The sequence below is a fragment of the Prionailurus viverrinus genome, chromosome D4, assembly GCF_022837055.1.
Source record: "Prionailurus viverrinus isolate Anna chromosome D4, UM_Priviv_1.0, whole genome shotgun sequence".
Taxonomy (NCBI): Eukaryota; Metazoa; Chordata; class Mammalia; order Carnivora; family Felidae; genus Prionailurus; species Prionailurus viverrinus.
The window spans coordinates 29,623,569-29,641,596 of NC_062573.1; the positions used below are offsets into that span (position 1 = coordinate 29,623,569).

The 18,028-nt window shown below is 38.0% G+C and overlaps 1 protein-coding gene across 2 annotated transcripts in view; it reads right to left on the reverse strand.

Moving 5' to 3' along the window:
- Positions 1-3,120: 3,120 nt before the first annotated feature.
- Positions 3,121-18,028, reverse strand: part of MELK (maternal embryonic leucine zipper kinase) — a 94,484-nt gene continuing 79,576 nt past the window's right edge. For both annotated transcript variants that reach the window (XM_047830806.1, XM_047830807.1), the window contains exons 15-18: positions 16,132-16,228; positions 14,364-14,532; positions 5,736-5,839; positions 3,121-3,617 (exon numbers count right to left, since the gene is read on the reverse strand). In XM_047830806.1, the coding sequence (XP_047686762.1) occupies positions 3,440-3,617; positions 5,736-5,839; positions 14,364-14,532; positions 16,132-16,228 (548 nt within the window). In that variant the 3' untranslated portion in view covers positions 3,121-3,439. The remainder of the gene's footprint in view (positions 3,618-5,735; positions 5,840-14,363; positions 14,533-16,131; positions 16,229-18,028) is intronic.

Sequence of the window (18,028 nt, forward strand, 5' to 3'; positions counted from 1 at the left end):
CTGCTGCCAAAGTTTCTCGGTCATTCTATTCCCAGTATGCAAACAAGTGATTCATTATCTTCCACACCGTCATCTGGATCACAGACAGAGGTTCAGATAGGAGGTTCAGGACTACTGGTTCAGTTCAATACTTAAATCCCTTTTATGACCTGTCCTATGAATGGCTGTCCAACATGTCTGAACACCCCCAATGACAGGGAAACCACCAAATTCCTAGCACCCTTTCTCTTGTCAGGTAGCTTGGACTTTTTCTGAAAGCCCTTTTATTGTAAGCTTAACTTCAATATGGTTCAACTTCATAAGTATATACTGAGTAAATGCTGAGACCACAAAGATGAATAAGATATAACCTCTACCTCCAACTTCTCACTGGACTTTGTCTGCCACTGTCACCCAAACAAGCCTCATGTTCTCCCTTCACGACAGACATTCAGGTATTCAGAGGTTGGTGCCCTAAGTTGTTCCCCAAACTCCCAATTCCTTCAACCGTTCCTCAGAGGCTCCCTCCCCACTTCACACTGCCTTCCTCTGGACATAAAATGCACACACACCCTCCAAAGAAGTCCAGGTGTGGCTGGACAACGGAAAGTGAAGCCAACCTAAAACTATGCACATTTAGCTTAGCACCAGCAATCTAAACGAACAAAGGCAGCCTCATTTCCTCAACTCACAACTATACTCCTTTAATTTTCCAAGTGGTTCTATAATATTTGAGCTAAGTGATAGATCTTAGATGATATGGCAAACATTAACATTTCTTTTCCCTAAAGAAAAGGAAGATTTAGGCTAAATAGCAGTCAGGGTATCTATTTTTACTTGATCCAGTCTGATGGAGCCAATAACAGCATTTCTAGGCTGAATTAATACCAAAAAAAATTGTTTTTGTTTTTAATTTCAATTTTTAAAGTAAATATACTAAAAAACTCCAATGTAAGGATTGCAATTGTAAGATAGATGTTTACAAAGGAAAAAAGGATAGAAAATAGTATCACGCTTATAGTAAGGCTAAGCAGTGTTTTATAAATATATTTATGTGTAATGCATCCCAAAGTAAAACAGACTTCTTACTGTGGTTCATGGCGAAAAGTTTTTTAAAAACACTGTTCCAGACCATGCCATCTGCCATTGGGATAGAAGAGTGATTCTTCTCTTATGTTTTATAAAAATAAAAATAGATGGACTTTAGAAAATTTTAAACTTTTGTTTTTCAAAAGATACCATCAAGAAAGTAAAAAAACTACCTACAAGAATGAGAGAAAAAATTTGCAAAGCATATATTTGATAAGGGACTTATAGCTGGAGCTATAGACTTCTTGCAACTCAATAATAAAAAGATAAACAACCCAATTAAAAATGGCCAAAGGATCTGAATAGATATTTCTCCAAAAAGATGTACGACCAATAAGCACATGAAAAGATGCTCAACATCATTAGTCACTAGGGAAAAGCAAATCAAAACCATAATGAGATACCACTTCACAGAGCTAAAATAAAATGGGCAGACAATAACAAATGTTATAGAGAATGGAGAAAAATTAGAACCCTCATAGATCACTGGTGGAATCATAAAATGGTAAGCAGTTCGTCAGTTCCTCAAAATGTTAAATGACTCAGCAATTCCACTCCTAGGTATACATACACACAAGAGAACTGGAAACATATGACCACACAAAAATCTGTACACAAATGTTCACAGCAACATTATTCACAATAGCCAAGAAGTATAAACAAACCAAATGTCTACCAATTGATAAATGGATAAACAAAATGTGATATATCCATACAATGGGATATTAAGCTGTAAAATGGAATGAAGTAGTGACACATGATAGAAAATAATGAATCTTGAAAAAGAAGCCAGACGCAACAGGCACATATTGTATGAGTCCATTCATATGAAATGTCCAGAATACTCAAATCCAGAGACAGAAAGTAGATTAGTGGGTGCCAGGAGCTGTAAGGTGGGGGAACTGGGAGTGACCACTACTGGATACAGGGTTTCTCTTTGACATGATGAAAATGTTCTAAAATTAGATTATGGGGATAGCTGCACAAATGTGATTATAATTAAACCCACTGAATTGTACACTTTAAAGAGGTGAATATTACAATATGTGAATTATATTTCAATAGAGCTATTATAAAAAATTAAAACCCTTGAACGGCTTCCCTTTGCCAAAACAGTTTATTGGAGCATTGAGGTTCCTTCAAATTCTTTTGTCACTTACTTCCAACTCAATGTTTAACCCTCGTCTCCTACTATTTCCCCCTTGCACCACCTTCTGCCTCCGCCCTCAACACGGCATGACCATTTTAGATTTCCATGCCTTTGCACATACACTTCTTGTTGTCAAGAATGTCATATTCCCTCTTCTCTTTCTGATGAACGTCTATATATCCTTCAAGACAAATACTGTTTCCTCCAAAAAATCACACTTAGTCCTCCAGACAAAGTTGGTCATCCCCTCTATGCTATAAATACTAGTTTAAGCATCTCCCCTTAATAGATTCTGAACTCCTTGAGTTTACTAGACAGTATTATCTTCAGCCCCAGGACCTAAACCATTTAGTAAATGTTTACTGAATAAATGAGTGACAGAATACTCCCTCACTACTGACTAGAAGTAGTCAGCTATTTTTTCTCCAACTAGTTTAATTGGTAAAATCCATACAAATACAACTTGAGTGCTAGCCTTTAGAGACCAATAAAATGAAATAAAAATACAAATTTGGGGCCAACATTGAGACTTAAGGAAAATTACCATAAAGTAACATTTCATGGGGGCTCATAGTTCAGATACTTATCATTGTTGACCGAACACACTTACTGAAGTCAATACTCTTTTATTCAACATATTAAATGTGTTGTTTAACTCTGGTAACCACAGCTGTGACTTAGTTAACGATCTCAATAAATCCTACTTAAATCAGAGACAGGAAAAAATTATGCAAATGAATTCTTATCTGTTTTTTCTGCCCAAGGCATATTTGATAACAGATAAAACATCTCCAAATAGTCTCTACTTAATTGTCAGGAAGCCATTTGAGGTTTTATTTGTATCAAAACCAAATACAAAGAAAAGGAGAAGCCTGCCATATTCACAAATGATTTTATTCAGAAAGAAATTACACATTAAAAGGAGACATAGTTGAGAGCTTATTTTCACATATGGAAGTGAATCTAGGAAAGTCAACAGTTATTAATATACAAAACCACATGATTAAAAAAGACAGTAATAGATAATGACAGATGGGCTTGCCTTAGACTCATCTGCAAAATATCTTTTGTTTAAAAACAAAAAGATATTTGTCTTTAAGACAGCTCTTTAGAAACAAGTCTAGAGTTCCAATGGACTTTAAAAATCAAACCAATCATACCATTCTCCACACAGGCTGTATCACACCCATATTCATCCAGCAGGGGTAAACCAGCCAACAATTATACCTTGCAGCTAGACAGGATGTCTTCCACTAATCTCTTGTAAACCCAAGCATCACCCTTAAGCCTCTGCCTCTTGATACCCACCACGTCGGGTTTCTGAAGCTGGCACACTTCTAGTTCAAACTGCATTGTCACTTTACCAAAGTCTGACTGTGTTTGACACTTCAGTGTATACCTATGAAAACAAGATAAGAAGCCAGTTAGTAGCAGAACCATGAATATTCTGTATAAGAAATCTCTAAGCCCATAGGAGGCCAGTGGAGAAAACAAACCATTATTTCATTAAGCAATATCTTACTGCTTACAGTTTCCAAATGACTTAGCTATACCTTAATCATGGAGCATGACTAGTGTTTTTGCAAAAGCTGAACTAAGATCTTAAGAAAGAATAAAGATGAAAGGCTTTACCAGAACTTTCTCTTGTCCAAAGAAAAGCCTTCCTTTCATAGCTACCAATGCCATTTATGCTCAAGAAATCTTCTGGTCTTCCTTATACAACTCTTTCAACAGTGTAATCCATGAACAGTAGGCCATTTCCATAATGTTCACAACAAAGGAAAGCACAGGGAAGATTAAGAATATTTTTTTGTGTGCACCTCATCAGAAAATTCTTTCATATAAATAAAGCTGAAGCCACCAACTGTCAGAAGGGTGTGTGTTTCTGAGGTTTTCTAATAGTAATAAGAGGTTATGATCATTACACTTTATGGCAGAGTTATAACAGAAAGCCCATGGAGATGGCCCATTTCCATGGTTGAAATACATGGTGTGTGTGTGTGTAGAAATAAAATTAGAACTGCCATATAACAATTCTGAAAATGGAAAAGCCCAGGCCAAATGAAGCCTTAAAGACATCTTAAGACTTAAGAATCAGGTATGTTCTTGCAAAGTTACATAAATTGAATTCATGTAAATCAACTTTTTAATTAGTTTGCAAAATATTTTCATTTTATTTGTCTTACTAAGTAATAGACAACAGGATCAATTTTAAATATCAGTTCCCTAAATATGTGGGGCACGTGATTAGGTACTGTTCCACAGAAGCGTGGAGAAATTACTTGTATCTGTTATGTATTTGAGGTTTTACAAAATATCATTCTTTCTCTTACTTAGTTATGTGTTTGGGGTCTTCATCTCTTAAAAATGAGCAGTCATCATCAGACATACCAAAAGAAGTATTCTGTAGTTAAGGTTCCTGACGGGAAGATGAAGCATAGGGCAATTCAGTCATATGGAGAGAAAAGCCAATTCTTCATGAATGAAGAAAGATAATAATAGAATATACCTGAGATTAGTAACATCACATCCCTGAAAAACTTAGCTTTTGATGTTCTTCTTTGTCACAAAGAAGTTAAAAACAAACAGAAGAGATAAAAAGGGGAAAAAAGGGATCAAGGCAGACACTTTCCTGTTGATGAGTAAGTTAGATGGATAAATTATTGGTTAACAGCTAGTTGGCAATCTGATAGAAAGATCACATGCTGAAGCAATTATTGAAGGCTTTCTAACATAGATTTGGCTAGAGGTTCTGGAACCACCGCTAAACTGCAAGCGTGAAGAACGGGTCAGAGTGAGTTATATGTGTTCTGATGATGCCTAAAGAAGAAAGCCAGGGTCCAGGTAAGGAATGCTTACCAACATGTACAGATAATGAAAAGTAAAATTACTTTTGCAAAAGACTGTTTCTTAAAATCTTCCTCTAAATTGAACATCTAGTTAAATGTTTTTTATTGAACATTGAAATCTAGTTAAATGTTTTTTATATCAATTAGTGGCTCTTTTTATCTGCCTCAATAATGAAATTTGAAAGACATAACTGGAAATACTTAGAAATATGAACATCTTAGGTAACGAGAAGAGGTCTGGCCATTCAGACCATGAGATCACAGCTACGGAGGCTTTGCCGGCAGCTCACTGAACGGTGGGAAAGAGTTAAGGTGAAATAATTTCCTAAAATGGTGAAAACCCAGTCCTGTCCAACAGCAAGTCATAAACAAAAGGATTCTATAAACCCCTGATTGGTCTGAGGTGTCTCGACTGGAAAAAAAACTGGAAGGAGTTCAGATTTTTCCTATTTTGAAAAGTCTAATTTTGAAAGTGGTGACAATATGGCACTAGCTCATACAAAACCAAAGAAGCTAAATTATGAACAATGACACTGCCATAAAAGCTTTTTTGATGAAAATGAGGAGGGAAAAAAATTTTTTTAAAAAGAGAAGAATCAATACATGTCTTCTCAAAGCTCAAAAGATATCAAGTAATAAATGCAACAGCCTCTAAGTGTGCTTCTTACCCCTTTTGTACAAAGTCAACATGCTTCTTTGGAAGAACAGACATTATTTCATTCAAGAGTTGATCTGGATTCACTAGTTTGGTTGTAGTCACATTATAGTGAAGCTTAAAAAAGAAAAAGAAGGGGTATGAAGTAAATCTTTACATCAACACAAACACCTTCCTACCTAACTCAGAGATCCCAAAATCATTATAGCACCAGTTCAAATGGAAGCATTTCCAGAAAAATACTGAATTTACAACCAATTCTTGGTAAGCTGGAATAAGATGGCACTGGAAAGCTTGGAGAAATTAACTTTCACTGGCAAGTACATCCATATCATCCTTTTTAACTTTTCATCCTCTTCTCCTACCAATCTTTTTAATGAAATAAATATTAATTAACATCTATCTGTTTGAGCTTTACTTGTTTCTCCCTTCTTGTGCTATGCCAGAAACCTTAATTGTCCTAAGATGTAAACTGTGAGAGATGAAACAAATGGCCCAGGAAATGTGGTTTGAATATATACCTGACCCTTGAAAAATGCAAGGGCTAGGAGTACTGACTCTTCATGCAGTTAAAAATCCACATATAACTTTTGACTCCCACAAAACTTAATAGCCTGTTGACCGAAAGCCTTACAGATATCATAACAATCAGTTAACACATATTCTGTATGTTATATGTATTATATTCTAAGTTCGTACAATATAATAAGCTAAAGAAAAGAAAATGTTAAGAAAATAAAAAGGGAAGGGGGAGGCTGGGTGGCTAGGTCGGTTATGCGTCCGACTTTAGCTCAGGTTCTGATCTCGTGGTTGGTGAGTTCAAGCCCCGTATCGGGCTCTGTGCTGACAGCTCAGAGCCTGGAGCCTGCTTCAGATTCTGTGTCTCCTTCTCTCTCTGCCCCTCCCCCACTCATGCTCTATTTCTCTGTCTCTCAAAATAAATAAACGTTAAAAAAAAATTTTTTTTAAAGGGAAGGGAACATATATTTACAGTACTATACCATATTTATCAATACTGTAAGTTTACACTGTTTACAAGATGAATCCTCTATCTTCTATTAGTACCTACAAAAATACTGTCTTATATGATACAAAACATGACAGATGTTACATGTATTACTAACACTAGATGTCAAAAATGAAAAGATAATATGAAAAAGAAATTCATATTTATTTACAGTTATATTTATTTATTTACTCATGCATTGATAACGAAAAACCAGCAATATGACTGCTTCATGGTAGCCTGGTGTAATCAATATGATTGCTTCACAGTAGCTTAGCCTACACACTAATGAATAAATGGTTATAAAATTTTATGGGCTACAGTAATACAGTCACATTCATAATACAGTATAGAAACACTGTTATATATATTTTTAAAAACACCTACTGGTGATGATAGGCTGATAAGCAGTTTCTCCAAACAAGAGAAGCATACTGTACAGTAATGTTATTCTTTGAAAACAAAGTCATGAAACAGTAAGAAAACTAACACGTTATTAATTTTATATTAAATACCACTCACCTTGTGTCTAAGTAAAGATAGGCTATCCACTTCCATATGAGTCTTGCACACAAGGTTCTACATGAGGAACACTTAGGTAATGATGATGATGGCACAAAAACGTCTCCTGTGGCTCTTGTCAAACAGTTACTACACATTCACATGACACTCACACACATACACCACAGGTAAGTTTAAGTGTATGTCATGGTGATTATTTACTGCTCATCAGGTAGAAGTGGATCATCATAAAGTCCTTCATCCTCCTCTTTTTCATGTTGAGTCGGCTGAGGAGGAGAGGTTGTTCTTGCTGTCTCAGGGTGGCAGAGGTGGAAGAGGTAGAAGGGGATGAGAAGGGGCAGGCACACTTGGTGGAACTTCCTGGAAATAGGTCGCAATTTGTCTGACTTCATGCTTTTTCATTTTTCTAAAAAATGTTTCTGTCCGGTACCAATCCTCCTCCTATCATTTGCTTCAGTTTCAGTGCCCATGTCATAAAAGGCTCCATGTCATAAAAGAAGTAAAAAGTAGTCCTGAATTACCAAAACCCTTTTGCCAGTTTGTCTAATGTCAATTTGGTTTCTAGCACTGCTTCTTCTACATGTTCTTCCTCATCACGTCACTGGTTCAGATCACTTATCTCCATCAACTTATCTTCTGTTAATTCTTCTGGCGTGGTGTCTATCAGCTCTTGACTTTCTCCCCATATCTTGAAGCCCCACAAACACCCTTTTTTGCCATATCCACAAACTCTTTCATAATTTCTCTGTTTGGCTCTGCCGTAAACCCTGTGAAGTTATGCACAACATGTGGACAGTTTTCTCCAGCAGAAATTTGTTTTAGGCTTAGGCTTTCATGATTTTTCTGTTACAACAATGGCATCTTCAATGATGTAATCCTTCTAGACCTTCATGACATTCTCTTCCATAATGCTGACAACCCTTTCCATAGTACTGTGTGTAATGAGCCTTAAAGGTCCTTATGACCCCCTCTTCTAGGGGATGAATTAGAGATACCATGTCTGGGGACAAGCACACCACTTCGACACCTTCAGTGTTGATCTCATAGGATTCTGGGTGGTCAGCGGCATTGTCCAATATCAAAAGAACTTTATTTTTTTTGTTTTGGGGGGGGGGGTTTGTTTTTTTTTCAATATATGAAATTTATTGTCAAATTGGTTTCCATACAACACCCAGTGCTCATCCCAAAAGGTGCCCTCTTCAATACCATCACTCACCCTCCCCTCCCTCCCACCCACCATCAACCCTCAGTTTGTTCAAAAGAACTTTAAAAGGCAGTCCTTGGGGCACCTAGGTGATTCGGTCGATTAAGCATCTGATTCGGATTCTTGATTTCGGCTCAGGTCATCATCTCACGGTGGTGAGATGGAGCCTCACGTTCAGCTCTGCACTGTGCATGGAGCCTACCTAAGATCGATCCTTCCTTCCTCCCTCTCTCCCTCTCTCTCTCTCCTTCTGCCCCTCTCCCCTGCTCTCTCTCTAAAAATAAATAAAATGAAATTAAAAAATTAAGGCAGTCCCTTACTGGCAAGGTACTTTTTGACTTCATTGATGAAATCTATCCAGAAAGAGAATTCTCATTGTCTATACCTTCTTGTACAACCAAAAGACTGGCAGTTGATGGTCATATTTTCCCTTCAAGACTCAGGGGTTAGCAGCTTTATAAGACAAGGGCAGTGGTCATCATAAACCCAACTGCATTTGCATAGTATAGTAGAGCTAGCCTATCCCTTCCTGCCTTAAAGGCTAGTGCTTCTTTTTCTTCCTTACTGGTCAGTCTTTTGTGGCATTTTTTTTTTTTCCGGAATAGGGTAATTTTGTCTGCTGTTCAGGAAGATATTCTTTTTCCTCAATGATTTTCTTAATGGCATCTGGGAACCAGTATCTACTGCCTCTTGGTCAGCAGAAGTTGATTCTCTTGTTATCTTAACTTTTTTTTTTTTAATGTTTATCTTTATTTTTGAGACAGAGAGAGACAGAGCATGAGCAGGGGAGAGGCAGACAGAGAGGGAGACACAGAATCCGAAGCAGGCTCCAGGCTCTGAGCTGTCAGCACAGAGCCCAATGCGGGGCTCGAACTAGTCAACTGCGAGATCATGACCCAAGCCGACACTCAACCGACTGAGCCACCCAGGCGCCCCTTATCTTAACATTTTTAAACCAAATCTCTTTCTAAAATCATCAAACCATGCTTTGTTGGCATTAAATTCTCCAGCTTTAAATACCTCACCTTCTTTTTGCTTTAAGTAGTCATAACATGACTTCATCTTTTCTCAAATCATATAAAGCTTATAGGTATGCCCTTCTTACAGCAATCCTACACCCACGTTAAAGCTGCATTTTCAATACGAGATTAAAAAAAAGTATTTTGCAAAAAATGCAAGATTTTTGTGCCTGTTGGCATAGCTGCCACAATGGCTTCATGAGTTTCCCTTTTCTTTTTTTTAAACAATGGTCCTTACACTGGATTCATTTATCTGGAAATGGTGGGCAACAGACATCAGACATCAATCTATGGTACATATCAAGCAATTCAACTTTTTCTTGTAAAGTCATGACTTCTCTCTGCTTCTCGGGAGCACATCCAGCATCACTACTGGCAATTCATACAGGTCCCCTGGTGTTACTCAAGGTGTATGGCATTGTACTACACGTGATTTATACGTTTTAAACGTATTTAAATGTGAAAAATATGCAAGAACCACAAAAGATCATTTTTGACTGTGATATGCAATTCACTGAAGGGACCAATTGCTCACGTGGAGACGATTAGCATCACACGGCGTTTTTAAGCAGATACTCACAACACAAACTCACCGCAAGAGCAACAGAATAGCTACGAAATTATTACAGTAGTAAAGCATGTATTACAGTTGATTTTATGCAGTTATGATTTAATACTGCATCTTTAAGTTTGTTTACATTTCTCAACTGTGAATGGCACCATGTACAGTAGTGTTTGTGTGCATAAGTTTTGATAAATTTTAACTTTTTATATCTGTTTATATCTTATGGTAGGGTAAATGATCAAATAGACTAATATCTACATATCTTTTTCTTAATTTTTTTGATATTTCTAGGCCATGCCGTTTTTGAGTTTTTCCAAATTGTTGCAAGTCCCCCCCAAATTTTCCCAATATACCTGTTTAAAACAATATACATGTAAGTGACCCATGCAGTTCAAACCCATGTCATTCAAGGGTCAACTGTATTTTTATTTAGTATTTATATATTTGTTCCAATCTGATTTAGAAAAACATAATCAGCAAAAACTAGTAACATATAGTTTCTTTAAAAGTAACTTAAGATCAGACACCTGGGTAGCTCAGTCAGTTAAGAGTCTGACTTCAGTTCAGGTCATGATCTCACAGTTCATGGGTTCAAGCCCCACATCAGGCTCCATGCTGACAGCTCGGAGCCTGGAGCTTATTTCAGATTGTGTGTCTCCTTCTCTATCTGCCACTCCCCTACTCGCTCGCTCGCTCGCTCTCTCTCTCTCAAAAATAAATGTAAAAAAAAAAATTAAAATTTTGAGTCCAACTTCAGCTCAGGTCATGGTCTAACAGTTCATGAGTTTGAGCCACACATTGGGCTCTCTGCTGTCAGTACAGAGCCCACTTCAGGTCCTCTGTTCACCTCTCTTTCTGCCCCTCCGTTTGCACTCACTCGCTCACTCTCAAAATAAATAAATAAACAAACTTTTAAATAAATAGACTTAAGATTTTAAAAAGCTAGTCCTCCTGATTGTGTTGACAGTTTCACAGGTGTCTATATAATGCCAAAGTATATTAATCACACATTTTTAAGAGGTACAGGTCATTTAGGTCAATTATACCTCTATAAATCTTTTTTTTTTTTTTTAAGAGTCAGTATAAAGAAAATACCAGATAAATAGCAGGCAGATGATATGCCCATCTGCAGATGAGTATTCAATGACCAGAGTTTAGGGACCCAGCTTCAAGTTATAAAAGGAACAAGTGGCACAGCTATGACAAGGACCCCCTGTCTGCTGGGTCCCCATCCAGGGCTGTTTCACCAAACTAAATTGGCTTTGTCAAGATAATAAACAGAACACTTCCAAATACAATTTAAGTGATTCCTTGTGTAAAATAAAGAATTAATCTGGGGCGCCTGGATGCCATCCAACTCTTGATTTCGGCTCAGGTGATGATCTCATGGTTTGTGAGATCGAGCCCCATGTCAGGCTCTGCACTGTCAGCATGGAGCCTGCTTGGGATTCTCTCTCTCCCTCTGTCCCTGCCCCTCCCGTTTGTGCACATGCTCTCTCTCTCTCTCTCTCTCTCTCTGAAAATAAATAAATAAACATTTAAAAAAATTAATCCTAATTTATCTATTCATATTTCAGATTTTTTTCAACAATCTGTAAAAAAGCCTAAAAGATGCTTAACTATACATGATCTTCATCTTAACAAACTAAGGTGTTCTTTGTACCATCCTTCTAACTTTTCTAAGTTTATAATTTTTTAATGTAAGAAATAGGTAGAAGGGCGCCTGGGTGGCTCAGTCGGGTAAGAGTCTGACTTTGCCTCAGGTCATGATCTCGCTCGCGGTTTGTGGGTTTGAGCCCCGTGTCAGGCTCTGTGCTGACAGCTCAGAGCCTGCTTCAGATTCTGTGTTTCCCTCTCTCTCTCTCTGCTCCTCTCCCACTTGTGCCTCTCTTTCTCTCTCTCGAAAATGAATAAATAAACATTAAAAAATAAAAAGAAGTAGGTAGAAAAAATGAAACAAATTTCCTAAAGCGAGGCCTGCAGTTCTGCAAAAACTTAAACCATTTAAAAGGGTTACAGATCCAAAGTTAGATCAAGTTTCTGATGTTAGATGTGTGTTAATGAGGACTATGGTTCTGCTACATTAGGGTTAAAAATGCTCAACATGGATGATAATTTCACTCAACACTGGAACACCTTTGGTATGCCTGGGTGGCTCAGTCAGTTGAGCATCTGACTCTTGATTTAGGTTCAAGCATGATCCCAGGGTTGTGGGATAGAGCCCCATATCAGACTCTACACTAAGCATGAAGCCTACTTAAGATTCTCTTTCTCTCTCTCTCTGCCCCATTTCCCCACTTGTGCATGTGCTCTCTCTCTGAAAAGTACAGCATAGGGAATACAGTCAAAAACATTTTAATAACATAGTACGGTGCCAGATGATAATCACACTCATCATGGTGAGCACTGCATAATGTACACAATCATGAAGTCACTATGTTGTACACATGAAACTAATGTAACATGGTATGTCAACTACTTCAGTAATAAAAATTAAAAAAAAAACTGGAATACCTTATATAATAGAGCATTTCACGTATATTTCACAGAGGCAGCTTTGTTTATGCATCCCGGCTCTATGAAGGTGCTGGGGTAGAAATTATCTCCAGTTTTTACAAATAAGGAAATTGAGGCAGGCAGGGATAAAACGACTTATCCAAGCTACAAAGTACGAAGCTGAAGCTAGAACTCAGGTCTTCTCATTCCCAATCTGTGGTTTTTCTCCTACATCCTGGAAGTAGTGGAGAATCCCTGGAAAATCAACTAACATCTTAGCAATTCCTACTGGAAAATGCATTCAGGGGCCAACCAGTTTACACAGGTGAACATTTTTAGGGTATTATCCACTAGTATTTGACAACTGCTTAGCTTCTCAATAATGTATATGATTGGACATGTTTCCTTAATTTTCTTTAATGTTTTTCAGGAAAATGGCACTATGGTTTTCTTAATTTTTTTTTTTTTAACGTTTATTCATGTTTGAGAAAGAGACAGAGCACAAGCAGAGGAGGGGCAGAGAGAGAGGGAGACATGGAATCTGAAGCAGGCTCCAAGCTCTGAGCTGTCAGCACAGAGCCCAATGTGGGGCTCAAACCCATGAACCATGAGATTATGACCTGAGCTGAAGTCGGACACTTAACCAACCGAGGCACCCTGGCGCCCCAGCACTATGGTGTTCTTGATCCCAATGTCAGTGTTTGAAATATTTCATAACTGTCTCCATCTACAGAAATCTTAGAACAAAAGAACAAAATATACCTAATAAACAGCCATATGCAAAACTTTTCAGTACATTATACAAGTTCAACAGGCAACAGATATTAATGGATAAGTCCTATCTTCTTCCACTTTAAAACAGGACGTATCTGAATATTCTCCCCGGAAGCACACTTCTATCCAACAGCTCATCATTTTCCTTCCCCAAACAGGCCCAGATTTGTCCCAAATGAGAGTCTCAGTGCAAAACCTGAAGAGACCCAGTCCCCAAATCACAGAGAACACTACCATCTCCTCTTCCCTCCTCATGGAACATGTTTTTATTACAGCACAGAGTAATATCCCTGCCTGTCTTCACTGCCACTCTATGAGATCCTCATGGCATGGGCTATGTCATTTCCAAGTGGAGTCTTATTTATACCTTTACCTCTTACTTCCCCCAAACAAAAATGTCATTCATTAGATGTTTGAAGGAATGCTCAGAGAGAATCCAAGAGAGTACGAAGTATTTTATATCTACTAATCACTTCTTTTTCCTTTCCTTTCCCCACTGAACATATTGCCCATACCACTGACACATTAAGCCTTTTGAAAGCATGACAGGACTATCAAAGTTCCAAACCTCTTAGGCCTGTGAGGACCTCTCAGCCTACCTTCCCAGTGTGCTGCTCAGTATTTTCTTCACATACACCACACTCAAAGTTCAAATTCACTTCCCATGCATTCAAATATTTTGTGAGGGCCTACAGAGATATCCATGTGTCAGAGACTCTTCTACATGCCAGAGATATGACAATTAAGCTCAAGTCCCCATCCTTAAGGCAGCTCTCAGTTCCTCCATATGCCCCATGTTTCCCTGCCTCCATATTGCCTCTGTGATTAATCTCTCCACTTGAATATTTGGATTATAGTTATTCGCTCCTTGGAAAGAGCAAGTTTGTATAATTTACCTCTGCATTCTCAAAGCCCACTGCATCAAAACGCATAAAATAAAAAATCCATTCATTCATTCATTCATTCATTCATTCAGTACTTCTCTTGGAAAAGAATAATAGTCTGGTTAGCAGCCAGCTTCTGAAATCCATACTAAAGAATTCCAGTGCACTTACCTTTAGTCTTCTCGGCCCATCTTTGGCAGAGCCCTTCCTTCTGCTCCTGGTAAGCACAGTGATAACCTTATCCAACCCCCTTTCAAGGCTCCCAAACACTTTGGTTCCTTTTCTTTTTGGAGTATCCTCTACGTGTGCTTGGTTGAGATCCAGTTCCACTGAGTGACATCTTAAAAAGAAAAAAAATCCATGAGTAAAACTGGGCCTCCTGCCAGTCGGGGCTGTCACAAGCCGTTCAAGTATGCCAAGGCGAATGCCAAGGCCAGTCCAGCTCACTACTCAGGAAGCACAAAAGCCATCTCCCACTGGAACACAGCCATCACCTCTCCCCTCAGCCAACTGCCCCTTGGCAAAACTATTTTTCCCCTAGCTTTTTTAAAAAAAATATACAGAAAAGTTGGGTGAAGAGTACAATGAACCCCATATATATATCCTCTTAGATTCAACAGTTGTTAATTTCTCACCACATTTGCCTTCTCTACATATATAAATGAATACATTAAATATATGCACATCTTTGCTGAACCATCTAAAGGTAACCCATCTGAAGATACCATGAGACTTCACTCTGAAACACTTCAGCACACATACCCAACAAATAACGACATTTTCTACATAACCACAATGCCATCGAGAAAATTGATAATAATGCCACAGTACTGTCTAATATCTAGTTCACAGTCTAATTTCCTCAACTGCCCTCAAAATGGATCCTGCTTTAAAAAATAGCTATTACACTGGGGTGCCTGGGTGGCTCTGTTGGTTAAGCATCCAACTTTCACTCAGGTCATGATCTTGCAGTTTGTGGGTTTGAGCCCCACATCGGGCTTTGTGCTGACAGTTCAGAGCCTGGAGCCTGCTTCAGATTCTGGGTCTCCCTCTCTCTCTCTGCCCCTCACCTGTTCACACTCAGTCTCTCTCTCTCAAAAATAAATAAACATTAAAAAAAATTTTTTTAATAAATAAAAAATAGCTATTATAGGGGTGCCTTGGTGACTTAGTTGGTTAAGTGTCTGATCATGCCCCATGTCATGCTCTGTGCTGACAGTGTGGAGCCTGCTTGGGATTCTCTCTCCCTCTCTCTCTTCCCTGCCCCTGTCCCTGTTCATGTGCCTACACTATCTTTCTCTCTCTCAAAATAAACTTTTAAAACATTTAAAAATAAAAATAAAAAATAGCTATTATAGACGATGAGGGGCGTCTGGCTGGCTCGCTCAGAGGAGCATGCAATTCTTGATTTCAGGGTCGTGAGTTCGAGCCCCACATAGGACGCAGGGATTACTTAAATAAATAATATAAACAATTTTTTTAATTAAAAAATAAAGACAATGAAGGGACGCCAATGCTGCCAAACTGTCCATGTCCATACAAGAGGGATGAGTTTTCTTTGACACACCAGTTGGTATCTTTACTATATGAAGAACTGCTATCAGTGGATGTCTACACTCTACCAGGAGAAGCATCAGAAAAGATGGGCCTCAGAAAGGGGACTATGTGGATGGGGCCAGAGCCACTGTCTTCCCAAGCTGCTGTACGTTAAGATGCCAGTCCTACTGTTGAAGAGTTTCAGATTTCTTCCCCATGAGGAAGGCAGCAACAACAGCTACAGTGATGGCCATAGACCATCTGCATTCAGCTAGACATTTCTGCAGTCTCCGACATAATTTACACAATGGCTTGCTACCTTAATCAGGCTGATCATACATGAAAAAAGAAAATCTGGCTACATATACTAAAGATCAAAGAACCTAAAAAACAGAACACTTACCGCCTCTCAGGGCTAATGACACCTGTCATTAACTTCTCTGTTCCTGCTGAATTTATTGGCATTTTAACTGGAGTTTCTTTCAGGCACTGGTTTCTGGCTATTAGAAAAACAACAAACACAAACCATATGTAGCTGACATATTATGGTTTCAAAATTTCTGTCAATAATGCATACATCACTTATTCATTGACTCAGAAATACTGTAATCACTTGGCCAGTGGTGTTAAGGCTCTACTTATTTAAAGAATTATTTCCATGTGATTTATAATAAAAACAAAATCATTTTGGCTTTGCATGTGTGGCTCTTCTTTTCCTTCACTACAAAACCGAGTCCATGATTAAAATTTTATTATAAATATTATATGATAAATTTAAATAGATCATATAAATACAGATTTTATGACTACTGATTCTCCTTTCTATAAACAAAAGTCAATCTGTATTTATACAAGGATCCAATTTGTGCTTTTAATTGAAAATAGTATTGAGAGGTATTCATTCAATTCTTTGCCCTACTCAACTCCTGTTAGGCAAAGAGAACAGTCCCCGTGAAGGCTTGACAAAAGCTTTAAACAGTGTGAGCTTTTGTTATTTTTATATTCTAGAATATAAATTCTATTCTAGAATTTTGTGTTTCATTCTAGTAGGGTATTTGTATCCAGATAATTTGTGACAAATTCACAGTAACAAATCTGGTTACCACTATTTAGTTAACTTTTCGTTTATGATCTAAAAGTTGCATACCCTTTAGAGGGAACAACACTTTATAACAAGCATATGATATCAAGTTTTTAAGATGACATTAAAGATTTTGTTTTGTTTTGTTTATGACTATCAGGACTATTTTCACTGGTTCCATGAGAACAAGAAAATAATATCTCTGAAAATATTTTCATCTTTGTATACAAGGAGTATCTACTATTATACATAGTTACTCGTTGACGAAGTATTGCTGACTGTATTGTACCAGATTAAGAAAAGTGATTAATGCTTATGTGAAAAATGACTCAGATGAAAGAAAGTAAAGTACACAGCACTAATGGAAGCTATCAATCGGGGCTTTAGCCAGTAGCTTCTGTAGGTGGCTCTTATGTTTAAAGAAAAATAGCCAATAATAACTTTAGACCAACACAATCTTCCTCACAAACTGAGAGGAAGTTTTCTATGCAAACTGATGATACATTAAGATTATAAATTCCAAACTATCCATGTTTCAAAACTTTCAGAATTACATAAAAAGTTAAAACACACAAGGCACTTGGGTGGCTAAGTTGGTTAAGCATCCAACTTCAGCCCAGATCATAATCTCGTGGTTTGTGGGTTCAAGCCCTGTGTCGGGCTCTGTGCTGACAGCCCAGAGCCTGAAGCCTGCTTCAGATTCTGTGTCTCCCTCTCTCTCTCTCTGTCCCTCCCCCACTCACACTCTGTCTGTCTGTCTCTCAAAGATAAACATTAAAAAAAATTTTTTTTAAGTTAAAAACACATACTCAATAATAGAAGGAACTATAAGCATCAAAGGCTTAAAAAAAAAAAAAAAACCCTCTGGGGCGCCTGGGTGGCTCAGTCTATTGAGCCTCCGACTTCAGCTCAGGTCATGATCTCACAGCTCGTGGGTTTGAACCCCGCATCGGGCTCTGTGCTGACAGCTCGGAGCCTGGAGCCTGCTTCGGATTCTGTGTCTCCCTCTCTCTCTGCCCCTAATCCGCTCACAGTCTGTCTCTGTCTCTCTCAAAAATAAATAAACATTTAAAATTAAAAAAAAAAAAGCCCTCAATGAGTTAAAGTCCATCTTATCTCCCTACCCAACCCCGATTCACAAATGATACTGTAGCTATATTAACAAGTAACAGAAGAGAAATACCCCATTAGCAAAAAAATGCAATAGCAGCTACTACTA